The sequence below is a fragment of the Phymastichus coffea genome, unplaced genomic scaffold, assembly GCF_024137745.1.
Source record: "Phymastichus coffea isolate CEN01 unplaced genomic scaffold, Cenicafe_Pcof_1.1 PCOF00009, whole genome shotgun sequence".
In the NCBI taxonomy this organism is placed as follows: domain Eukaryota; kingdom Metazoa; phylum Arthropoda; class Insecta; order Hymenoptera; family Eulophidae; genus Phymastichus; species Phymastichus coffea.
Window position 1 is genome coordinate 2519458 of NW_026706820.1, and position 24680 is coordinate 2544137.

At 42.8% G+C, this 24680-nt stretch overlaps 1 protein-coding gene across 1 annotated transcript; it reads left to right on the forward strand.

Annotated features, from left to right (window-relative positions):
- The first annotated feature begins 9797 nt into the window (after nt 1-9797).
- LOC131671240 (uncharacterized) lies at nt 9798-16675 on the forward strand. The gene is made up of 4 exons (XM_058947512.1): nt 9798-9863; nt 9983-10506; nt 11172-12805; nt 16584-16675. The coding sequence occupies exons 1-4, from the start codon at nt 9798-9800 to the stop codon at nt 16673-16675; spliced, it is 2316 nt and encodes a 771-aa protein (XP_058803495.1).
- The last annotated feature ends 8005 nt before the right edge of the window (nt 16676-24680 follow it).

A 24680-nucleotide genomic window follows, 5' to 3' on the forward strand; every position in this document is an offset into this window, starting at 1 on the left:
GGTGGAAGAGCACTTTTTTCTTCGCCAAATGGGGCCGTTTTTTCTGCAATTCGACGTCGAATCGGCCCAATAATTCAGCATAGTACAGCCCTGTGACCGTTTTGCCCGTTTCCAGGTAGTCGATGCAGATCACACCTTATGAATCCCAGAAAACGGTGGCCATCACCTTTTCGGCCGATGGGGCAGTCTTCGCCTTCTTCGGAGCACTTTTGCTGGGTAAAGTCCGCTGTTTTGACTGTTCCTTGGTCTCTGGTGTATACCAGTGGATCCATGTTTCGTCGACTGTCACGAAACAACGCAGAAACTCTTTCGGATTGCGCTTAAACAGCATCTGACATTGCTCTGAAGTTGTCTCACGGTTGCGCTTGTTGTCCGGAGTGAGCAAACGCGGCACCCATCGCGCCGACAGCTTTCTCATGCACAAAATTTCATGCAGGACATGATCTATGCGGTCTTTTGAGAAGCCTACGATCTTAGCTATCTCGCGCACCTTCAATCGTCGATCTACCAATACGAGATCATGAATTTTTGTCACGTTATCCTCCGTGGTAGCCGTTTTCGGAGCACCTGGACGTGGCTCTTCAAAAAACGACGTGCGACCACGTTGAAACTCGTTAAACCAATTTTTGACGGTCGCCATCGAAGAAAAGAATCACCGTATACAGCATTCAAGCACTTTTTGATTTCGCTGCGCGATTTCCCTTCCGAAAACAAGAATCGAATCACCGACCGATACTGTTCTTTTTCCATTTTTCAAAAATCAACGGACACACTTGCTTTCACATGCTCTCAAAAATAAACTACAACTCCGATCTGGCTGAAATCTTGACAGTAACCATCGAGAAGGTTGTACTACGTGATAGAATATTTCTTTTGCGAGAGTGGCGCCATCGGGCGGTTAGGCTAAGTGCTTATCGGACCACCCTCGTATTAACAGCCGTCAGGAAATTTTAAAAATACCCCAAAGATTTTTTCAGACCTTGAGAAATAGTCCGGAGGCCTTTTGTGTCCTAGAGAGATACTCCGGAAATCTTTTCGTTGTTGAGGAAGTCTCCGAAGGTCTTAACAACCGTCTGAAAATTCGAAAAATACTCCGGAGATATCCCCAGTTGTCGAGTGATACTCCGAAGGTTTTTTCAGTTATCGAAAGAGCTCCATAGGTATTCTTAGTCATTAAGAGAAACTCCGAAGGGTCTTTCAGTCGTCTAGAAAGTCTGAACTTCACTATACTGACCAAATAGTAAAAAATTATTCTTTCAAGCATGATGTAAATCTTAGATCGCTTAATTGAAAATTCTTCAGCTTTTATAACATCATTGATATAATTGTCGATTGATTAATGACTGTTTAACAAACTATAATCGGTTGGAGTTTTAAGAACATTTTTGAGTCAATCTCTTTATTCGTTCGGCGGAAATATAAATTATTTTTCTCAGACCCTGCCGAAAACCTAATCCACCTGCATTAGTTGTTCTTTTTCTTTAAAAGTCGAATAATAAAAAAAAAGGACTTTTTTAAAGACTTTTTTGAGGACTGTTTTAAGGACTTTTCTGAGAACTTTATTGAGGACCTTTTTTGAGGACTTTTCCGAGGACTCTATTGAGTACTTTTTTAAAGACTTTATTGAGGAATTTTTTGAGGACTTATGGCGAATTTTTTGAGGACTTTTCAGAACTTTTTTGGGGATTGTTCTGACGAATTACCTGGGGAGTTTTTCAAGGATTTTCCCATGGACTTTTTTGATGACTTTTTCGAGTTATTTTTCATGGAGTTTGCTGCACTTATTTCTTTTTTGAATAATTGTGATGTGGTTCAAGGCACCCACGTTTCCATAGATGATAAGAAGATAACAATGGTATCAGATTTAAGTAACGAATAGAGGCCTGCTGATTGATACAAGCACCACTGAAAAAAGTTTAATGTGCTTTGTTCTCAAACACATTGCAAGCCTCCGTCGCTGATTAGCACTGATGGAGCATAAATAGAGCGACGTTAAATAAAGAAAAAAAAAGTAACGAATAATTTTCCATTAATTACAATATACAGTATACAATAATAAATTAAACAGTTACAACTTTTTTGCAATTTTTTATGCAAATAATTAACACATTATTTGTACACATTATTTGTAATACATTATATTTTATAACAAAAAGAAGTGAATGTGTAAATAAAGAACAATAATATAAGTAAACAGGTAAAATAATGAAACACTGAACCAATTTAATAAAACATACACGGTGATTCAAAAACATATGTAACTAATAATTCCATTCGATTCGTCTCGAAAAATTAATTCAGAATTGTGTTCTTAGTTTTTCGATTAAATAATTAGGTAATTAGATAATTAGCTTTAAAAATCGGCCAATCAGCACACAGCTTTAGAAGAACGGGCGCTTGGTGGCGAGCGCGGAGCAGTGAGGGGGGGGGGGGGGGGGCAGCGGCGCGCGCCGCCGCTGATTGCAAGCGGTGCTCAACCCAGTCGTGCAACACGGAGCTCCCATGTCTACATACTGATATAAGTATTCATTGATTGAACGGGTATCAATAATAAGAACGGTTCAATACCGATTGAATAATAACAATGATGCTCGTGAAAGCTTTTGTGTTTATTCTGCGAAATAGGTTATTTAGTATTCGTGATCGTCGTTTCTATTACGATAACAAGACAGATTATTACGTGTATCATTCTGGAGGGACTTACTACATTTAAATCTAAGAGTTCATTGGATATAACTATTTTCATTTCATTCACTTTATTTAAATCTAAGGGATCATTAGATGTAACTATTTTCTTTTCGTTCACTTTAATTCATTTAAAATATTAATATTAGAAGGATTACTAATATAAGGAAGACTTTAGACATTAATGTGAGAAAGAACCAAAGATTATTAATAAAATAGACTCGACATGAGGGAGTGTTGGAAATATGTAAAGGCGTCTCGCCTATTTTGCTCTGCGCATGTGCGTGACTGCACGTCTCGCTCTCTCTTGGCGGGTAGCGGCGTTGCTGCTCAATTCGTTCTAGTCTCTTCCGTGACGCGGACGCCAAAGGCTTTCTCTCGAATAAAGCATTTCTTTTCTACAACTGTTTATTCACTTATTCTGCCTGCTTAACCCTTCCTTACCAAAAATTGTATTACGCGATTTCTCCTAATGAAAGTCTTAACGGTCTGAAATTTCATGTAGGATAATTTTGTCGTGGCTTTATGCCAATTATTTGCTGAAGGGAATATTGCTCTGACTTAAAAGGAAATTTAATTACTTTTATATTATTCTTTATAAAAATATAAAAGTCGTTCTAGGACAGATAGCCTTATGAAAATGTTCTACTTTGTATCATACTTGACGAGTTTTATTTCCGTCGCTCAAAGATTCTCAAATCTCAATTAAAATCCGTTCTCCTCCTCTTTCCCTTTTATTTCAACTCTACTTTGAATATAAAATTTTTTAATCTCTACGTATGCTGCCAGTATTTTGATTACTCGTACTACTTCAGTCTACAGAAGTTTTAAAACCAACACGGCTTCATTAGTATACTTCGGGGAGCATGTGAGAGTGCATTCACAATACAGCGCTAGAAACCAAATATGTATATGTCTGTACATGTACCTGCATGTACAACTGTCGGCTAGAAAAATTATTGGTTTCATAACAAATTTTACGCAGGTATACTAAAATCGCTTATAAAATATTTTAATTCTTCAAGGTACATGGCGTCCATTGGATAGGCAATAATGGTCCAGTACGCTGGCCAGCAAGATCTCCTGATTTGAACCCATTGGACTACTTTTACTGGGGGACATCCAAAGAAGCAGTTTATCACAATGGCGGTCTCAATAACCCAAATGAAATGATTCAAAGAATCCAACATCACGCCCAGCATCTAGAACCCGAAAAAATACATGCAGCTACACATCAGATAAGACGTAGAGCTATTTTGTGTATTCAGCAACAGGGGGGGCATTTCGAACAATGTTTGGATGGTAATGATGGTGGTAATGATGATATGATGTTGTTGCGGAGGAAGACGAGAATGGTGATGATGTTGATGTTGATGGCAATGATGAAAATGGAGAAGATGATGATGATGATATGAACAACGATGGTGAAAATGATGGCAGCGAAGACAGCGAGGCTGATGATAGTATGGATGAAGATGATGACGACGTTGGCAACGATCCGGATAGGGAGATATGAATTTACATGTTTTTTATATTTTTTTTTTCTACTAAGGTTTTACTAAAAACTAGTCAGCCTAATTAGTAGACGAAATTCGAATAATTCGATAAAACGTTATACTCTGTGTAAATAAAGATGATTTGTTATATAAATCTGTTTTTTCAATCATCTCCCTTAGCTGTTTTGGTTGTTCTCAATACGGGCCTTGATTATTTAAATTGAGTTGGATATGGATAAGTGGACTTATGAAAAATTTTTTCTAGAATTGAGGTAATTAGATAAATAATTAAAAAGAAGAGTGATAATTTACTCGTTCAACTTCTAAAACTGGAATCAAGACAAATAATTGTGGGTGAGGTGACAGAATATCAACTCACGAAAGGTTAAATAAGCGTAGGATGGTGAAACCGTTCTCGTTATTCTACCTTTTTTTCTGCTCTCGTCCTTCCTTTCCCATATTTCCCAAAACATCGACTACGTTTAACTCTTGATCATTGACACTTATACCTCAGCTTACCTTTGGTCTGTTGCATTACCTGTTCCGCCCGTTGCTTTTCTCTTTTCAATATTATCTTTACGTCTTCTAAGGCTAAACCAGGCCACACTATGCTCCTTTGCCTTTCTACCAAAGTCCATGTTTGACTCTGACTCTTCTATCAAGCAGCACTAAGCACATCTGCCCTTCACACAAATCTCTATATGTCTGACACACTTCTGAGACCGCCCTGAGGTTGACCGCTTTTTCTTCCGAGTCTTTGCTCTACTTTCTCATCTTCTTAAACTATGCTCGCTCCGCCCTATTTTTTGAAACTCCGCTTCGACTAAATCTTTCTCCAAGTCAGAATGGCCTCGTCCGCTCTCTTTTTCGAACCCACCTTGGTCTAACTCTATTTCAAACCTGCATTGGACACATCCGTCCTCTTTTTCCGAGAAACCGCTCCGTTTGACATAATTTCTAGTTAGCAATGTTGTCGTCTGGGATCATTTCCGCGCCCTTGCTCCGTCGGACTCATTCCTAAGACCCTACTATGACTGCCTTATCTTGTCCCCAAGTCGCCTGCTGTTATTGCTCGTCGTTAACTGTCAATCCAAGTTAACACTATGCACGATTGGCCTTTTCCAGAGAAGAAATGGGCTCGACCACCTTATTCGAGCCCCAATTAGCCTGACCCTTTTCCAAGGCCACCCCCTGCTCGTCTAGCGTACAACTAGCGCCCTCGCTTTTATGTACCGTTATTCCCAGTCAGCACTGCGTTTGCCTAAGCGTTTTTCCGCACCCTCACTCCGACTGAGCCCCTTACAAAGCAGCACTGGGCTCCTTCGCCAATTTTTTCGAGTCTGCACTGCTTGAATCTTTTGCTAGGCTTCCCAATGTTCAACTGGCTACAATCTAGGCAACCGCTACGTCTGCCGTTTTTTCCATTCAGCACAACGCATCTGCACTCTTTTCTGCGGACTCGGACACGGACATAGCCCTGTGCTCGTCTACCCTTCTGAACGCAACCCCCCGCTCGTCCGTCCATTTTCACCCAGCCCTCAGCTTGTGTGCCCTTTTAGACATGGCGCTCTATGCGTCCGTCCTATTTCATACAGCCCTCCGCTCGTCCGCCCTATTTCACCCAGCCCTTGGCTCGTCTGCCCTTGAGGATGCAGCTATCTGCTCGTCCGTCCTATTTCACACAGCCCTCCACTCGTGTGCCCTATTTCACCCAGCCCTCTGCCCGTCCGTCTTATTTCGACGTCTCCCCCTCGCCGACTGTCTAATTTTGACGTAGCCCTCGGCTCGCAAGCCCTTTTAGACGCAGCCCTTCGCGCGTTCGCCTTATTTCACACGGCCCTTCACCCGTCCGTCTCATTTTACTCTGCCCTCCGCTCGTCTGCCCTATTTCATCAAGCCCACAGCTCGTTTGCCCTTTCCGACATAGCCCTCCACTCGTCCGTTCTATTGCGACCCGCCCTCAGCTGGTCCGTCACATTCCGACGTAGCCCCCAGCTCGTCTACCCTTTTCGACGTAACCCTCTGCTCGTCTGCCTTTCATGACGCTGCCCTCTGCCCGTTCGTCTTATTTCGATGTCTCCCTTTCACCGTCCGTCTAATTTCGACGTAGCCCTCCGCTCGTCCGTCTTATTACCACGAATACCTCCCACCGTCTGTCTAATGTCGACGCAGCCCTCTGCTCGTCTGCCTTATATGACGCAGCCCTCCGCCCGTCTGCCCCATTTTACACAGCCCTCTGCTCGTCCGTCCTGTTTTAACATAGCCCTCTGATCGTCTGCCCTTTTGGATGCAGCCCTCCGCTCGTCCGTCTTATTTCACCTTGACTCCCGCTCGTCCGCCCTATTCCGCCCAGCCCCCAGCTCGTCTGCCCTTTTCGACGTAGCCCTCTGCTCGTCTGCCTCTCATGACGCTGCCCTCTCCCCGTCCGCCTTATTTCGACGTCTCCCTTTCGCCGTCCGTCTAATTTCGACGAATCCCTACCACCGTCCGTCTAAATTCGACGCAGCCCTCTGCTCGTCTGCCCTTCATGACGCAGCCCTCCGCTCGTCCATTCTATTACGACCCGCCCTCAGCTGGTCCGTCACATTCCGACCTAGCCCCTAGCTCGTCCGCCCTATTCCGCCCAGCTCCCAGCTCGTCTGCCCTTTTCGACGTAGCCCTCTGCTCGTCTGCCTTTGATGACGCTGCCTCTGATCGTCCGTCTTATTTGAATGTCTCCCTTTCACCGTCCGTCTACTTTCTACGCAGCCCTCTGCTCGTCTGCCCTTTTGGACGCAGCCCTCCGCCCGTCTTCCCCATTTTACACAGCCCTCCGCTCATCAGTCTTGTTTTAACATAGCCCTCTCATCGTCTGCCCTTTCAGACGCAGCCCTCCACTCGTTCGTCATATTGTGACCTAGGTTTCTGCACTTCTGCTCTACATCACAGAACCCTCCGCTCGGCCGTCCTATTCTGACGTAGCCTTCTGCCCGTCTGCCCTTCTAGACGCAGCCCTTCGTTTGTCTACACTTTTTAACGTTGCCCTCGCTAATCTGCCTTTTTACAGATCCGCACTGGACTCATACCCCTTTATCGTAGCAACACTAGGCTCATCCGCTCCTTTTTAGAGCAGCACTGGGCTCGTCCGCCCTCATCAGATCACCGCTCGGCTCCTTTAACTTTTCCCGAACAGCACTGGGCTCGTCTGCTATCTTCCCAGCGCCGTTGCTTCGCTTGTCATATTTTCAGTCATCACTGCGCTCATCTGCTCTGCTTAATCAAGTCCCAGCTTCCTCCTGCCTATTTCTAAGGCCGCGCCGTGCTCGTCTTCTTTTCCTCCCCGAGCCTCTGCTATGTGTGACCTTTTTCTCAGAGCAGCTTAGCACACGTCTGCCCTCTTCGCCTAAACCTCGGCGTCATCAGAATTTTTACTTGAGCCCCGCTTCGTTCGCAGCTTTTCTGAGTCCACACTGTGTTTTATTATGATCATGGAAGAGCAAAAATCTTATGACCGTCGATTTCGGCTCTAAAAAATTTTGAAAGCATCGTGTTCAGGGTCCGAAAAATCGGTTTATCTGTAAAAAACTAGCTTATTAGTGAAAGAGAAAAAACAATGGCTTCAAAGTATACTGCCTGAAAAGTAAGTTTTAGTAACGTGTGTTTAAATATGTAGTCTACGTAGATAATTTTTAAATTCATTTTTTATTTACAGAAAAATTTTAGATCTTGAAAGTGATACCGGATGTCCTCCGTTAATAGAATTATCAAACCCATTAAGATCGTTGTGCATATTTCATTGTAAAAAAGATACTGATTTCGTTTGTACTGTTATAAATATACGAAAATTGTATAGTTGCATTAAGAAGAAAGAAAAACAAGCTGAAACATGAGGAATCAACATAATAGATTCATTTGAAGATGGTTATAAATTTTCATAAGAATTCATTTGCATATTTTGAAATAGCTGTTACCAGCGTGAATAAAGAATAGAGATAATAATATCTCGTATAAAGAATAAAAAATATCAACAGAGTGTTTTCTACTTTATGTATAATTAAAAAGTTTTTTTTTTTTTTTTTTTTTTAAACGTCGCTTTATTTATGCTCCATTTTTGTGCTAATCAACGACGGAGGTTTGCGATGTATTGGGGAATAAAGCACATGAAATTAAATTCAGTGGTGCTCGATTCAATCGGCAGAGATGGGGAATCGAACCCGAGTCCTACGCGTTGCGAGCCCTTCGCTCTACCGACCGAGCCATCGCAGACCTCAATTAAAAAGTTAATATATTAAAGGCTATTAATTTCATTGTTTACATGCTATTAATTTTATGGTTTATATGCAATTAATTTCATGATCTAGATTCTATTAATTTCATTGTCTACTTATATAATTAAAAAAATTAATAAAATTAAATAGATAATTGCTAGAAATTAGAATGTTTACTTGCTACAAATAAATATATCCTAGGGAGGTAGGAGAAGGTAAAGTGGAAGAGTCGATGGGCGGGTGGAAAAGCGTAGGAAAATGCTACTTCCCAAGCTAAGTGCAGGTGAGGCACTGAACTCTTTCTTTCGATATAAGCTTGACGCTCGCCCTAGCAACCATACCCCATCCATACGCATCTCAAGCTAGAAAGAGAGAAAGAGATACGCTGAACCAACATATAGCTTAGCGAGCGCACTTCAAGCTAGTAACGCTACCCCTCTTCGAGAACCCATGCCGGAAAGCTATAAAGACGTCAAGCCAGGATATACGAGATGTGTTCAAAAAGTACCCGGAATTATCGTTTTTCTCAAAAAATATTTATTTATTCGTTTACATCAATGTGGTCCCCTTCAAAGTAATCCCCCCCAGATATAATACACTTATGCCAGCGTTTTTTCCAATCTCCGAAGCACTCTTGATATTCACTTTTTGGTATGTCCTTGAGCACTCTCAGCGATTCGGCCTTTATTTCTTCAATCGTGGAAAAACGTCGTCCTTTCATGGGTCTCTTCAACTTTGGGAACAGGAAAAAGTCACACGGAGCCATATCTGGTGAATATGGAGGTTGGGGCACGACTACGGTATTATTTTTGGCCAAAAAATTACGAACAAGCAACGACGAGTGAGCAGGTGCGTTATCGTGATGCAAAAGTCATGAATTGAATCAGTGTTCAGTGAGCTATTGCCTGAGCTGGACGTGTTTAGTCTGTGCTCTGGTTTGTGTCTGGCTTAAGCCATTTTGTTATTTCTGACTCAGTTTAATCTTTAAAATTTCTCTCTATTTATGATATCTATTTCGTTTAATGGTCTAATTATTAATCAATTGTTGTTTAACCGTGCTTGTGACTGTGACTTTTATTAAATAGCGTGCCGAACTGTTGTACCTGGTACATTATTATGTCGGAAAATAAATGTTTTTCCTGCCCATCTAAGGGCCCGATTAATGTGAATGACGCGGTGCATTGTCCGGGATGCAGATCGCTCTTCCATAAGAGTTGTGCGAGTAAGGCCGTAAAGCTTTCTAACGGCTCTTTTAAAAAATGCTGTGGCGGTTTGGATGTTCTGACCAGAGCATCAGTGGCATCGGTGTCATCTGTTGACACTATACTTACCAGATTAGTAGCTAATCCGTCTTGGCCTAAGTCTCTAAATGGCTCTCAGTCAAATCAGCCTGCTTCGTGCAGCTCTTGGGATGATGTCCGTGATTACTTTGAAGGCAAATTGGAGGGCATGTTTGGTCTGCTCACGGAAAGATGTAATGGTCTGCAGCGTGCTGCAGACAGCTTGATTGCTCGGTCGGATGCCATGGAGGCCTAAATTGTTTTGATGCGGCAGGAGTTATCATCGATCCCTATTCAGACTGCCCGCATTGATGTTATTGAGGATAGAGTCTCTGCGGTGGAGAGTAGACTCGATGACTCTTCTTCCAGGATCGATGACGCCACTCTTGCTGAAATGTATGAGCAGAGAAGAAGAGAGCATAATTGTATTCTCTACAATTTCCCGGAGAATATCTCTTCGTCACAGGATACAATGGCTTTGTCAGCGCTTCTTGTTGGCGTGAAGTTTGACACCTCTGGTATGGCTACCTTGCGCCTTGGAAAGAAGGTCGTTCATAGAATTAGACCATTAAAGATTGTCCTTCGTTCTGCTGCTGACGCCCAATGGATCATGCGGCACTCTCCGGATATTTTTAAATCAGTTCCTGGCGTGAAGTGCGGACCTGATCGTACCATGCACCAGCGACAGCAGTTACGGGAGACACTTGCTGAGATTGATACCAGAACGCGGGCGGGAGAAAATGATCTTAAACTTAAGTTTATTAATGACATCCCCAGTATTTCATCGTCAAAAAACGCGTAGATGCAGCCAGGATTTCAGAACAACTGTCTATTTACTACCAAAATATCGGCAGCATCAAATCATCAATTACCTGCTTTGTTCATAACGTGATTACTTGTGCACAGAAATTTAACATTATTGCCCTGACCGAATCTTGGTTGGATGACACTGTGGAGGATGCTTTGCTGAGGATTCCAGGCTATTCGCTCGTGAGACTGGATCGTTGTAACATTCGGAGTGGCAAGTCGAGAGGAGGTGGAATTCTCGTTTGGCTGGAGGATGCATGCTCTTTTCAATCTCTTCAAGTCGTCAACTTTAACTTGGAGCATGTCATTCTTAAGCTTGATTACGGAGCACCCATCATTTTGTCTGTTGCCTATTTGCCACCTGTTTCTTCTCTCTCAGCTGCGACTTTCGAATCATCTATGGACTCCTATTGTTGTTCCTTGGAGGAGTCAGCTGCCAGATTTCCGGGGTCTGCCGTTCTTGTTATTGGTGATTTTAATCTGCCTCGTTGCTCGTGGACTGCTGTTGATGGTGTGCTTTCGGCTGATGCTACTGTGAGTGGGGCCATTCGTAATTCAGCATTACGATTACAGGATTGTATGGGCTCTCTTAAGTGTGTTCAGCTCGTCCAGTCTCGGAATAGTTCGGGAAATACTCTTGACTTGACCTTTTGCAGTATTCCGGTGTTTCTTTGTGCATCAGTGGATCCGCTTGCTCCGTCCGACAGATACCATGAGCCTTTGGTCATTGCTGTCAACGTCGTTGTAACCACTTCGACTGATTCTTTACCTCATAGTGCTCTTACCTCCTTCAATTTCAAAAGGGCCAACTATAGTGATATTAATTCATCTCTGGTATCTACTGATTGGGATGATCTTTTTGATGGCCACCAGCATGATGTCGACATGGTGGTTGATGGTTTCTACAGAAAGTTGTCGGAAATTATTGGCTGCAATGTACCTCTAATGGGCTCTTTTGTTGCTAAATTCCCGAATTGGATGTCTGCGGAATTGAGATCTGCAGTCTCTCAGAAGAAGTTGGCCCATCGGACATTTAAGGCTACGGGGGATGGTGGTGCACTGCATGACTTCAGGATCTTCAGGACGGCTTGTAAGCGCCTTGCGTTACGTGATTATGGCCTGTTTATTGAAGGCGTTGAAGAGTCGTTGCAATCTGATCCGGGAGAATTTTGGAAGTTTGCAAATTGTAAGGATGGTCGCTCTGGTTATCCTGATAATATGTATTTTAATGATGTTGCTGCTCATCATGGCCAGGATATTGTTAACTTATTTGCGGATCGATTCTCATCGGTCTTTTCTGCGGCCTCTCTTCGGGATGGCCTTAACGGGCTTTCCTTCGACTCACATGCGCTGTCAGAAATTTTGTTCGTGCTCGAAGATGTGAAGCTTGGTCTTGTAGGCCTTAAACCTTCATCCGCGGCTGGGCCTGATGGAATTCCGTCGACTTTCTTTATTAATTGTGCTCATAATTTAGCTCAACTGATTCTTTATATTATGAATTTATCTTTACGTACAGGTACCTTTCCATCGGCCTGGAAACAGGCTTATGTTATTCCAATGTACAAGAAGCGTGGTGACAAAAGAGATATTTGTAGTTACCGTCCGATAGCCAAGCTGAATGTCCTCTCCAAGTTGTTCGATCGTCTGGTGTCCATCAAACTGTCACCCTTCCTTCTTCGCTCTATAAATGTCTCCCAGCATAGTTTTGTTCCCCACCGTTCCACAGTCACTAACCTCGCAGAGTTCGTAGAATTTGTTACTGATGCTTTTGATCAGGATCATCAAGTGGATGCTATTTATACTGATCTCACTAGCGCCTTTGATTGTGTCAATCATCAACTATTAGTAGCTAAATTATCATTTTATGGTGTTCATGGTCCTTTCCTCTCCTGGTGTTTCTCTTATTTATCCCATAGATCATACTCCGTAAAACTTCAAAAGTTTGTCTCTTCACCGTACTTGGCTGCTTCTGGGGTGCCACAGGGCTCGCACCTTGGTCCTCTATTTTTTATTATTTTTGTAAATGATGCTTTCTCAGTTATTAAGTCCTCTTATATCTCCTTCTATGCCGACGATGCGAAAATATTTAAAGTTATCTCCTCCGATAAAGATGCTTATGAATTACAGTTGGATCTGGATAGATTTTGTGATTGGTGCTCATTAAATGGGCTCTTATTGAATATAGATAAATGTGCAGCTCTGTCGTTCTCTCGTAGTAAAGCGCCATACATTCATAACTATTCTTTCCTTGATGTTGTTATTGGTAGGGTTATTGAGTTTAAGGATCTCGGTGTGTTGTTTGATGCTAGTCTTTCCTTCACTTCACACATCACTCAGTCATGTATTCTGGCATCTCGGGCATTATTTCTGTTGTTCAGACAATGTCGTGCATTCAAAAGACCAAGCTCTCTTATTGTACTCTATAATGCTAATATTCGCTCTCGTCTTACTTATGCGTCTGTTATCTGGGCGCCGTGTTTTGACTATCAATCTAAATCATTTGAAATTGTTCAGCATCGCTTCTTACGTTTTTTAGCTAATAAATTCGGCCCACGTATGGATGCCTTGTCTCATGATTACTCTGCCGTGGCACGCTCATTTCATATTTGCACTATCACTTCGTTCATCAATTATCAATCAGCATTATTTATTTATAAAATTTGTCATAACATTATCAATTCGATGGCCCTTTCTAATCGCATTCTCTATACGGTGCCCCCGCGTATTCTTCGAGCCCGTCATCACACCTTTTTTATACGTCCCCATAAACGTAATCTTAATTATTTGTCTGTTATTGATCGCTCATGTCATCTCATCAATAACTTATCACCTCCACTGGACGTGCACGCAGTTTGTATTGGCGTATTTAAAAAGTTTGTTCGGGAGGACATGGCGGAGTTTCGCTAGTTTGTTTCTTTTGTCACGCGTCTTGTGGTTTTTCGTTTGTCCGTTGCATTTTGTTTTTTTATTTTGGCTGCCTTTTTCCTTCTTTTTTTTAATCGTATTTTAAATAAATTTTTATTTTAATTATTGTTTTTATCGACTTCTATTTTTCTTATACTGTTTATATCTTTTATGCATTGTATTTTGATTTATTTATATTTATTATGTATTTATTTTGTATCTTTATTATTTGTTATGTTTTGATATGGGTTTTTACCCGTTTAATAAATGAAAAAAAAAAAAAAAAAAAAAAAAAAATTGTTTTTCCATAAATCGGGGCGTTTTTTTGGATTGCTTCACGCAAACGTCGCATAACTTCAAGGTAATACTCCTTATTAACCGTACGACCTTGTGATAAGAACTCATGATGCACCACGCCCCTGCAGTCAAAGAAAACTGTAAGCAAAACCTTCACATTTGATCGAACTTGACGTGCTTTTTTCGCTCTTGGTGACGTTGAATGCTTCCAGCTGCACGATTGTGCTTTGGTTTCGATATCATAACCGTACATCCATGTTTCATCACCAGTTATAACCCTTTCAAGCAAACTTGGATCGTCGTTGACGTCGTTTAACAGCTCCTGAGCGATGTTCATGCGATTGTTTTTTTGGTTAAAGTTCAGAAGTTTTGGAATGAATTTTGCTACCACCGGTTTCATGCCCAAAATATTTGAAAAAATGTTATGACATGAGCCAATTGATATGCCAACTTCATCAGCATCTTCTCTAATTGTGATTCGACGATCATTCAGAACCATTTTTTCCACTTTTTTCACATTTTCATCGATTGTTGACGTGCTGGGTCGACCGGAGTGTTCGTCATCTTCAACGTCTTCGCGGCCATCTTGGAAACGCTTATACCACTCGTAAACACTTGTTTTTTTTATAGCAGACTCGCCATAGGCTTTTTGTAACATTTCACACACTTTGTTACACTTTATTTCATTTTTTACGCAAAATTTAATAGAAATTCTTTGATCCATTTCTTTTAAAAAACGAAAATCGCCGAGGTCATAAAAACACGTCAAACCTTAGCGACTACCGCAGACAAAGTAAACAGTGAATATAGCTGAAAATTTTATCATACTTCAGGGGCATGTACACCAACACAATAAAAAAAAATTTTGACAATCGGACTCTCCAGACTCGCGAAATTTGAAAATTCCGGGTATTTTTTGAACACACCTCGTACGCTATTAGTAATGTTCGATTATACTCGATTAATCGTAAGCATTCGATTATTTAGAAGACTATTCGATCATTCTAAAACTCGATTATTACAGATTCGATTATTTTTTGACCAATAACACAGTCCGACAAGATTTTTGCACAAGCAAACCATACATGGTTCCCCGTAGAATTTTTGGCGCTGAAACCGAATCCGGCCTCAGAATTTGTTCAACACGTCATGATTTTGAGATATCCTAACCTAAAAGTGCGAAAATAGCGATTTTTGCCTATATTTGAGGTTATGTAGCACTACGACATTCTCTATACACAAAAAACTATAAACGACATCTTAAAATAGCATCCTAGTCCTTTTAAATACCGTTGAGTTTGCTCAAATAGCTTATTTTTTCTTTGAGATATTATATTTTAAAGTTTTTCGATTTCATGAATATTGAACCTTTCAGAACATATAGCTTTGAACGTTTCGACGTCGAATTTTGTGTCAAGCGTCTTCAATCAATTACTGTTCTACAACAAAATTAAGATATATACCATGGACAGGCTAACCTACCTTTAACCTAAATTATATCAATCCCACAAATCTTTACAACCCTTAAAAACCATCCCTGCCAACCTTCAAACAGGCTAACCTATCTACGATAAATCTGGGTAGAGCGAGTTTAATCGACTGCTTTTCTATGAGCAACCTAAGATCTCAACCACAGATAGGCTTATCTGTTTTCTTCTTGACGTACTCTATCTCCAGATACCCTTACAACCCTCATAAACCGCCCTACCAACCCCCAAGCAGGCTAACGTACCTAAGGCTGGTTAAAACGAGTTTATTTAATTGCTTTTCTATGAGAAACGTAAAATCTCAACCAGATAGGCTTACCTGTTGTCTCCTTGATGTACTCTATCCTCAGAAAATCCTACAACCCTCAGAAATCCCCTCTACCAACCCCCAAGCAAATTAACCCACCTAACCCTTGGTAGAGCGAGTTTAATCAACTGCTTTTCTGTAAAAAAATGAATATCTCATTGACATTGTCTCTGATATACCCCTCCTCAGGTAGGAGTGCTTTATAAAGGCTGTAAGGGTTCGTGGGGCTGACGTAATTTAGGTTGAAGTTGGGTTAGCCTGTCCAAGGTATATATTTTAATTTTGTTGTAGAACAGTAATTGATTGAAGACGCTTGACACAAAATTCGACGTCGAAACGTTCAAAGCTATATGTTCTGAAAGCTTCAATATTCATGAAAGAAAAGACTTTGAAATTTAATATCTCAAAGAAAAAATAAGCAAGCTGAGCAAACTCAACGGCATTTAAAAGGACTAGACTGCTTCTTTAATATGTCGTTTGTAGTTTTTTACGTGTAGATAATGTCGTGGTGCTACATAACCTCAAATATAGGTAAAAATCGCTATTTTCACACATTTAGATTAGGATATCTCAAAATCCTGACGTGCTGGAGCAATTCTGAGGCCGGATTTGGTTTCAGCGCCAAAAATTCTTTGGAAAAACATATATGGTTTGCTTCTGCAAAAAATTAAGGTATTTTTGTAGGACTGTGTAATCAACTCGATCTGCGCTGTGTATTATTTGTGCTTTGTGCATGCGTGAATATTACACTCTAATGTGCAACTAGAACAGAAATTTGTGACGGTTAATTTAATAACTTAATTTATTTCATTAGAACGTGAGATAAGAGTGAGACATGAGCACGTGAGTTAAGGTACAACAGGTAAAATGGAAAATAATGATGTTTTCAACCCATCCGCCGAAGGCAGACAATGTGACGATGTGAGGTTACATTGTCTCTTATGTACAGTTTACATACGTACTACATTTAAGTTTCGAAATTGTATTGTTGTAGTATGTTATAGTAGGTTAATATACATTTATATTCAAGAAAATTAAAAATAACCTTTAACTAAATATTTCTGTAATTGCAGAAGAACCTAGAAATATGTCTGTATGGTTTAAAATAAATAATTATTCTGATGTCAAAGTTGATGACATATTCACTGGTCACTATCCAGGATAAAAAATATTTTGGAATATTTTCGTATTGTAACACGTTTCATTTCTTAACTCGGTTTGCAATTCGTTCTTTGAGTTCATAGCCCAAAATAACGTCGCACTACTAATTGTTAAATAAAAGGGGAAGTACGGAAGGCGCATTCGCTTCGCCGCGAAAGGCATCGATGGGCTTTCGTCGTTCGGCGGTTCGGATGCTGTAATTGAAAGACAGGAAAGACGCAGGAATAATTCAACTCATCTAACGTTAACAGTCTTATTTATTGATCGTACGAGGCTATATGTGACTTCACATCAAAAAGAAGGCCATGTGAGCCTGTCTCTCTGTGAGTGAACGCAGTGAAGACAAAGCTTCGCCTCACACTCACCCGTCCCATTGTTTGGCAGATTTGGTGCGGGTTAATGCACGCACTTACCTGTCCACGTCCCGATGATTTATCCGAGAGAGAGAAAGAGAGAAAGGAAATCGAGGGGCGTACCGATAATATAAAGGTGTACCTGACCTAGGAAAGGGGAGTCGTCGGGAATCCGACGATCAGCTTCAGCCGGCGTCGCTCCGCCGCTCCTCGAAGTCCCTCTTGCTGAAATGGCTCGTGCTCTTGGACTTTCAGGAGAGTCCAGAAAGGGCTGGTTGCCTCCCGTAGTCCTTTTGCTGCTTCTCGTCGTCAAAGAAAGGCCGATGATTGCTTTGCTCACTTTCTCTCTTAATTTCTACTCTTTTCTGTCGCTCGCGACGCTGGTTAGGCCAGTACTGCCTGGGCTCTCTCAATCCTCGTGGCATCCCCCGCCACTTCCATCAGCACATAAAATCGACCGAGCGCCGCCGGCTACGCACATACGTGCGAGTCACGACGGCGACACTATTTCTCTCTCTATATATATCTCTACCCTTTCCTCACACGGCTCCAACCACCGACGCTGATTAGGAACCGAACCTAAATAAAGCCATATCAAGCATCGATACTTGGTCCGGAACATAAAGACATCGATGTGGCAGAGGCAAAGGGAAGGGCAGGCGGAAGAGAGAGAGAGGCAAACAGGACGAGCAATCTCAACGATTGCCTTACCCGTCACAACCCCTCCCAAGTCCAACGATACCCCAAAGATCATCGGTGGACGACCACCTCGATCTCTCTTCCTGCACCACCGCCAGACGTCCTGGGACTCATTGGAACAAAGAAGGGAAGCACAAGGAATGGACAATATTCGCACATTTATAACGCATTAAAGTCTTTAAACCTGCACATTAGCTCTACTTACCGTCTAATGTTCTACGTCCGGGGTATTTGAAATATAGCGTAGCAACGAAAAATGTCGCAGCCGTATTATCCTGACATATTCAGCCGACGTAGGATGGCCAGGATCAACTACGCCGGCCAACCTAGTCAGTTCCTCGGCCTGTCCGTCCGTCCACAAGTCCTCGGCAGTCGAACCCAGAAGCTCCAGAGAAGAGCGAGAGGGCTCAATGGAAGCGTAGGGCACCAACAGAGTGACCTCCACATCAGGTTGGAGAGTGCCAGACTCTTGCTGGTCAGGTGCACCTCTTTCGTCCGCCATGTCCTAGCCAGCCCTCTGTGCATCCAAAGCCTTTCTCGCCTCCATCCTCTCTCTTCGCAGACAGCCTTTGCTTTTTCTTTCGAGGCTCGGCCACAACCTCGTCCCTAACGGAGTACTCAACCAGGTTTCCGTTGCCCCGTCCGTGGTTCGTCTCTCAGGAGCCCCCTGAACCTGATCCGCCCCTGCCCGGCCCGCAAGTACCTCGCGTAAGTTGGCGCACAACTCGCACATTGGTCCACCACCACATCATACCGCCCACAATTTCGGCAATATTTTCGCGAATTCACGAGCTCCGGACACTTGGAACGGCGATGGACTCCGATCCTACAATTGAAGCAGGAATACGGCCGAACGTCCAATATCGCGTCAAAGGGCACAGGCTCCAAGCCGTTCAAGAAGGTTCCTGTGAACCGGGCACCCTCAGAACCTATTTTACCGCCACATACGACCAGGGCCGATGCGGGGGAGGCATGCTGCAGCGGAGGCTGCAAGTTGCCTCTCTCTAAGCCCGGCACTACCATTCGATCCTTTCCAGGTCTGGTCTGACGCAAGTCCGGCTGACATGGGAGCGTCCGTGGAGACGGCTTCTCCACGTCCCTCTCTCACGCCAGCTGTCTATGGTTGGGAAATATTTCCAACACAGGTTGGGCGCCGTCGGTCTCCCGGACCCACTTTCCGTCCCAGAGCATCAACCGGGGCGCGTCTACTACTGACACCCGTAAGGCCAGATCACTGGCCTCCGAGGCAGGCGAAACCGAGACTCCCGGGTGACTATCACCCCTAATGGCCGTTGCCTTCGCTCCTCCTGGGCGAGAAGGTGAGGCTCGCATCTCTCGGGAACGAAAACAGGTCCGTCCGTGAGCCCAGCTTATCTCCAAGCGGAGCGGGCGTCTTCCCAAGGCAAGCACCTCTGCTAACGTCTCATGGAGAGAAGGGTGCGAATTGACACTCACGCTCTCTCCTTCTGACCCTCGGGGAAGGCTGTCGGACTCGGTCCCGCTCGTTGTCGATCTCTCGTACTCCGCTCGGTCCACATTATTCAAGGGAGAGACCCAATTACTAGGAGCAAAATCGGGGCCTCTACTTTCCCTCTTCCTCTTCTTACTGGTACCTTTGCGCTTCTCGGCAGTTCTTCGACACTCGTCTTCGAGGTAACCGGCAGGCGGTATGTTCAACGGGGCTGTAATTCTGTGGAAACTGTATCTAGGGTCCATATTCTGTAGTTCCACAGGCACCCACTCCAAAGCCTCGTGGTTATGCTCCTTAGGTCTCACCACCGCTACCGCTCTGGCCGGAGACTTCCCACTCTTCGGCGAGGTCATTTCAACCACCTCGAGCAGTCCACTTGTAAATCCCTTGACTGATGGTCCCTCTAATGAGGTGGCTGACGGAAACTCGATCAGTTCCGCATAGCCTTCGGAGACCGAAGCGAGTACGGATTCACGCACCTTCGCTTCATTCTCCGGCTCATGCGGTTGCTCCGGTGGGCTCCGCAGCAGGAGCTTCTCCAGCTCCATCTCTGCAGCTCCAATATCTACTACCAAACCAGCGGCTTCTTTTTCCTCCACCTTTGCCTCTTCATTAGGGAGTCCGGGGCCACGCTAAGAACCATAAACACCGAAAGCTCCGCGACCATAGCTACCGCCCGCCTAAGCACCCGGGTGACCCGCATCTCCTGAGTCCCTGGAGGGGTTGCAGCCTCAGGCGTGCGCTTTGTGTCGCACCGCTTCGGCAGGTCTCCCCACCTTCACCTCCTGTGGTAACGGGAAGCGATTACTCGGGTTGAGCCTCTGGTGCAGAGGGCTCTGCCATGCTTGCCTCCGTTTGCATAGGTTCTGGGGTCGTAGGTCTGTCCGTGTTTAGTGGGAGCTCGCTAATGACGCCAATCTCGGCAGTCATAGCTGCCAACTCCGCTATCTCCTCCTCCATCTGCAAATTTTAATGTACATCAGTATTATTATCAAATCAAAATAAAATAATGGAAAAAAACAACATAGATAACGCCTCTCTCCGAAGTCCATTCGTTAAGATTTTAATATTCAATGAACCTACCATCAATTGGCCGTCGGTTACCGATCGCTACCCACACCGCATAACAAAACGTAGCCTTTTAAGTCCTTCACGTGGACCATTGGTAGCTAATGATCTGTTTCTAATTCGTATATTACGTCCGGAACCTTTCGAATTATCTTATATAGGCCCGCATACTCCAGATCGAATTACGCATTCCTACCCGCCACCGCGTTTGACAACGAATACCTTCTTCTCCATACTAAATCGCCCACGTCAAAGATTACATATCTCCTTCTCTTATCATATTCCTTTTTCTGTCTTTCGTAAGGCTGCTCTATATGATGGCCTACCAGGTCCGGCAGTACGTTCAGCCTTTGCAACCGGTCTTGCCAAATCTCCGGCTTAATTTTTAGTACAGGAACACGTCCCTCTACCTCCCTCCTTCTCACCGGCTTAGGATTTCTACCGAAATTCAAAAACTTAGGGGAAACCTTTGAAGAGGCCTGACACGCGGTATTAATCACGTGTCTGAACTCATGAAGGTAGCGTTCCCAGGTCCGGTGGTCGTCGTCCACGAACATGGTAATCATCGTTTTGAAGGTCCGATTAACCCTTTCAACCGGGTTACTCTGTTGATGGTAAGGGGGGTAGAATACATGCTCGACACCATACTCCCGGAGCATATCCTGAAACACCTTACTTTTATAAGCTTTCGCGTTATCACTAACCAGGTATCCCGGCGTTTCCCATCGAAAAAGGATCAACTCGTCGAAAGCGCGCGCGAATGATTTTCCGTCCGCGGAGCTCAATGGTTTGAGCTTCACCCATTTTGTAAAAAGGTTCGGAAACACTATCATATCTCTGAATCGATTCTTGGTTTGCAGTAGCTCCACTATATCCGTTGCTTTTATTATTCATGGCCGCTCCACTGCGCGTCTTCCCATCAACCCTTTCGGTACTTTCTGTTCAATTTTATATCTCTGGAAACCTAACATTGATTAACAAAGCTTTACACGTCCTTAATTGTATCAAACTCTTCGACCACCGCCTCGTCCTCAAACTCCTTTTCTATGCACGATTTCGCAGTCAAGCTGTTGGAAATGCAGCACCAATCGCTCGAGTCATCCTATTAAGTCCCTCTTATTCAGCAATCTCGTCAGTGCGCTATGGTCGGTCACTATTACGAAGTGGAATCCTTCTATACATGGCCTACATTTTTGAACCGCGAATCGAACCGCCAAGAAGTTAATCTCACTCACCGTATATCGTCTCTCATGCGCGTTCAACATACGACTCGCATAGAAAATTGGATGCTCTCCGTCTTCGAATATCTGTACTAAGCATGCTCCCACCATCATACGATGAAATGACGCAATGTAAATAGAACGTCCGTCCGAAGTCCGGTCCTTCCGTGAGCGCTCTTCTTAGTTGTTCAAAGGCCCCCTACTGCTGTTCTCTCCAAACCTATGGTTGGTCCTTCCTTAATCATTCTGTGAGCGGTACCTTAATAGCGCTCTTATTTTCAATAAACCGAGCGTACCATCCTACCATACCCAAAAATCTCCGAAGTTGCTCTATAATATGAGGCGCTGGGTAGTCCATAATTGATTGAATCCGGTTCGGGTCTGGGCGCAGGCCTTCGCTGTCCAATTTGTAAACGAGATACGTTATTTCCCTGCAGAAAAAGTGCGATTTTCCCAGGTTTATCTCCAGGCCCACCTCAATCAGCCGTCCCAACACTCTCTCTAACCACTGCATATGGTCTTCGAAATTGGCGCTTACTACTAACAAGTCGTCCATGTACTAAAACATATTCTGCTCGAACTTCGGTCCAAAAAGCGCGTCTAGGCATCGGGTATGCATCGATCTTTGTTACCTTGTTTACCGGTTTAAAGTCTAAACAAAACCGATACGTCTCGCCTGCCTTTTTCACCACTAGCGGCGCGCTACTCCATTGACTACATGATAGCCTTACTATACTCGCGTGCCACATCCTCGTCGTTTCTTCCTGCGTGAATCTCGGGATCGGCAGTGACATCCGTCGCGTAGGCGTTTTAATTGGTCTCGCATTTCCGACGTCTATTGTGCTTAATTAAGTTCGTCACGGCCGGGGTGGCTCCAAGTTCGGGCATTATGCTATGTACCAGTGCCATCACCTGCTCCCGCTGAGTGTCCCTATGTTACCAGTCCCGCAACACCTTTGTCGACCTATCCGCGTCACTCGCGAAGGGAATTCATTCTCGCAAGCCCTTGGGTCGCCATTCGCGCCTCTAGATGCTGATATCCTGCATTCACTCGTTCCAGAAATTTGCACCGAGGATCAAGCATGGGCGCACCGCGCCACTACACATGCAGTCAACGTCCCACTCTTCTCTTCTACTTCTGTATTCAGTTTTAGGTCGCACAAAGGATCCAGTGTTAGACTTAATGGCATGAATTGCAATAAATATATGATTAAATCTGTTTGCGTGACTTTGGTAGGATCCTTGGATCGATAGGGAACTAAGAAAGGTTAGTTACCGTTGGAGGGACTATTTCGGTGATTCGAATTAATTTGCATTGAATTTACAGCTATAATACAAAACAATTCAACGCTAATATGAAGCGATAATTAACACTTGCCCTAAGTGAGGCCATCAAACGCTTTAGTTTCTATTCACACTATCACAGGATAATAATAAACCCTAACTATAGTCCACAGTCTCTGTGCGCGAATCTAGTGTGGAAGAAGAGGACAAGATTGACTAATTTGCTTGATCAAGCAATCGACGTTCAGGCAAATCTTCAAGTTTGACGCATAAAATCAAAGGCTTTTTCCACCGCTATATGCTTTCTCCGGTCAATGACAAAACTAAGATTAATTTTCCCTTTTTTACTCCCTCCCCGTATAAAAAAATCTAACTTGGAACAAGTTTTACTAAGTTTAAGTACAAAACATCATACAAACTTATCTAATCAGATTTTTAAAATATACTTTGAAATCTTATAAAAGTTTTAAAATGTTTGTGCGAGATTGTCATCAGTATATTCGGAGTTTATACAAATTTATCGAAAATCTGGCATAGGTTAACGTGTTGAGAACCTGTGAAACTAGAGCTATTCTCCTTCTGCTAATTTTGTCCCAACTTATCATAAGTTTGGGTTGAGTATAACGAAATTTAGTATTACTTAGGTACAAGTGTGGCTAATATATAACTTTGACGGATCACCCAGCTATCTCTCTGCAATGTTTTTATAAACATATCCTAACTTTCTGCTAATTCGATAAATGTAAGAACCAACTTACCAAAAATTTGATAAAATTACTGATATTTCAGCATAGAATAGGTATACATTTTCCCGTTAATATCAGAGAATGTAAAGGATATCATTTCCTTAAGTTTTTGTAAAGTTACCGAAGAATTGGCCAAAGATATAATAATATGTTTGGGGGATCCAGCACAAATATGGATATTTATCAAAAATTATATGAGATATGGATAAAACAGACGGAAATCTTTCAAAGATTCAACACATATAAAGTCAAAGTTTATCTGAAGATTGCAAAGAAAGAGAAGTTTGTAGAACTTCATAAAAAAATTGGTACAGGTATCCCGAAAGATTATTCAAGTTTTTTTAAATAACACTTGCCTTGCTTTTAAATGAGTGACCTTTGTTATTGTGTTCATTATGTGAACGTCCTCTATTGTGGCTAAATTATCTATCGTCAACACCTTTAAGTCTAATTTTATTTTCAGTTTCTTTATTTCATTTTGGTTAGGTGTCTTCAATTTTAGGTTGCGTAGAGTTGCGCAAATTGTCACCAGAATTGATCTCCATTTTTTATACTTATTATATACTTTCTTTTAGTGACATTATTATTCACGTATTCTGTAAGATAATAAAATACATATTCAATATGTACATATGTAAATGTTATCTATAATTATTCTTATTATTTGTTCTACAATATGTATAAAATAAATAATTTTTCCTTTCGTTTAACTACTTCATAGATGTTTCGGGAATTGGCTTAAAATTATTTTTTCCAGTCACAGAGATAACTTTCAAAGATTCTACTCCCACTATCATTTTCATTGGTTTACACCGAAAGTTTACTATGCATTTACAATGATTTTAGAATCATTTAACATTTATATCTGTAAAGCATTGTATATATTGTGATAATGCGTCATTACAAGAAAACTATCCTACCGTACATTAGCACCGCTCCCGATAGAAACATGCGACCGAACAGCTGTTGCCGCATAAGCCCACCCGCGCATGTCCGAGATCTCGCAATCTACTACCCCTTGAGGTCTACCAACCCGATGCGCACGACCCTTACGCCTGCGTACAACCCCTCGCGCACTCACGACCCGGATCGATACTCCCCCAGGAAGCTGGACATCTATAAAAATTCCAGCTGGGATCAGCTGATCGCAAGCCACCGACTAACTAGA

Bases quoted from the DNA above. Each gene is read 5' to 3' on its own strand.
- LOC131671240 (XM_058947512.1), top strand. From the start codon at position 9,798: ATGGCTCTCAGTCAAATCAGCCTGCTTCGTGCAGCTCTTGGGATGATG. The intron at 9,864-9,982 runs GCAAATTGGAGG...TTGATGCGGCAG, and splicing joins TGTCCGTGATTACTTTGAAG to GAGTTATCATCGATCCCTAT. The intron at 10,507-11,171 runs GTAGATGCAGCC...GACCTTTTGCAG, and splicing joins ATTTCATCGTCAAAAAACGC to TATTCCGGTGTTTCTTTGTG.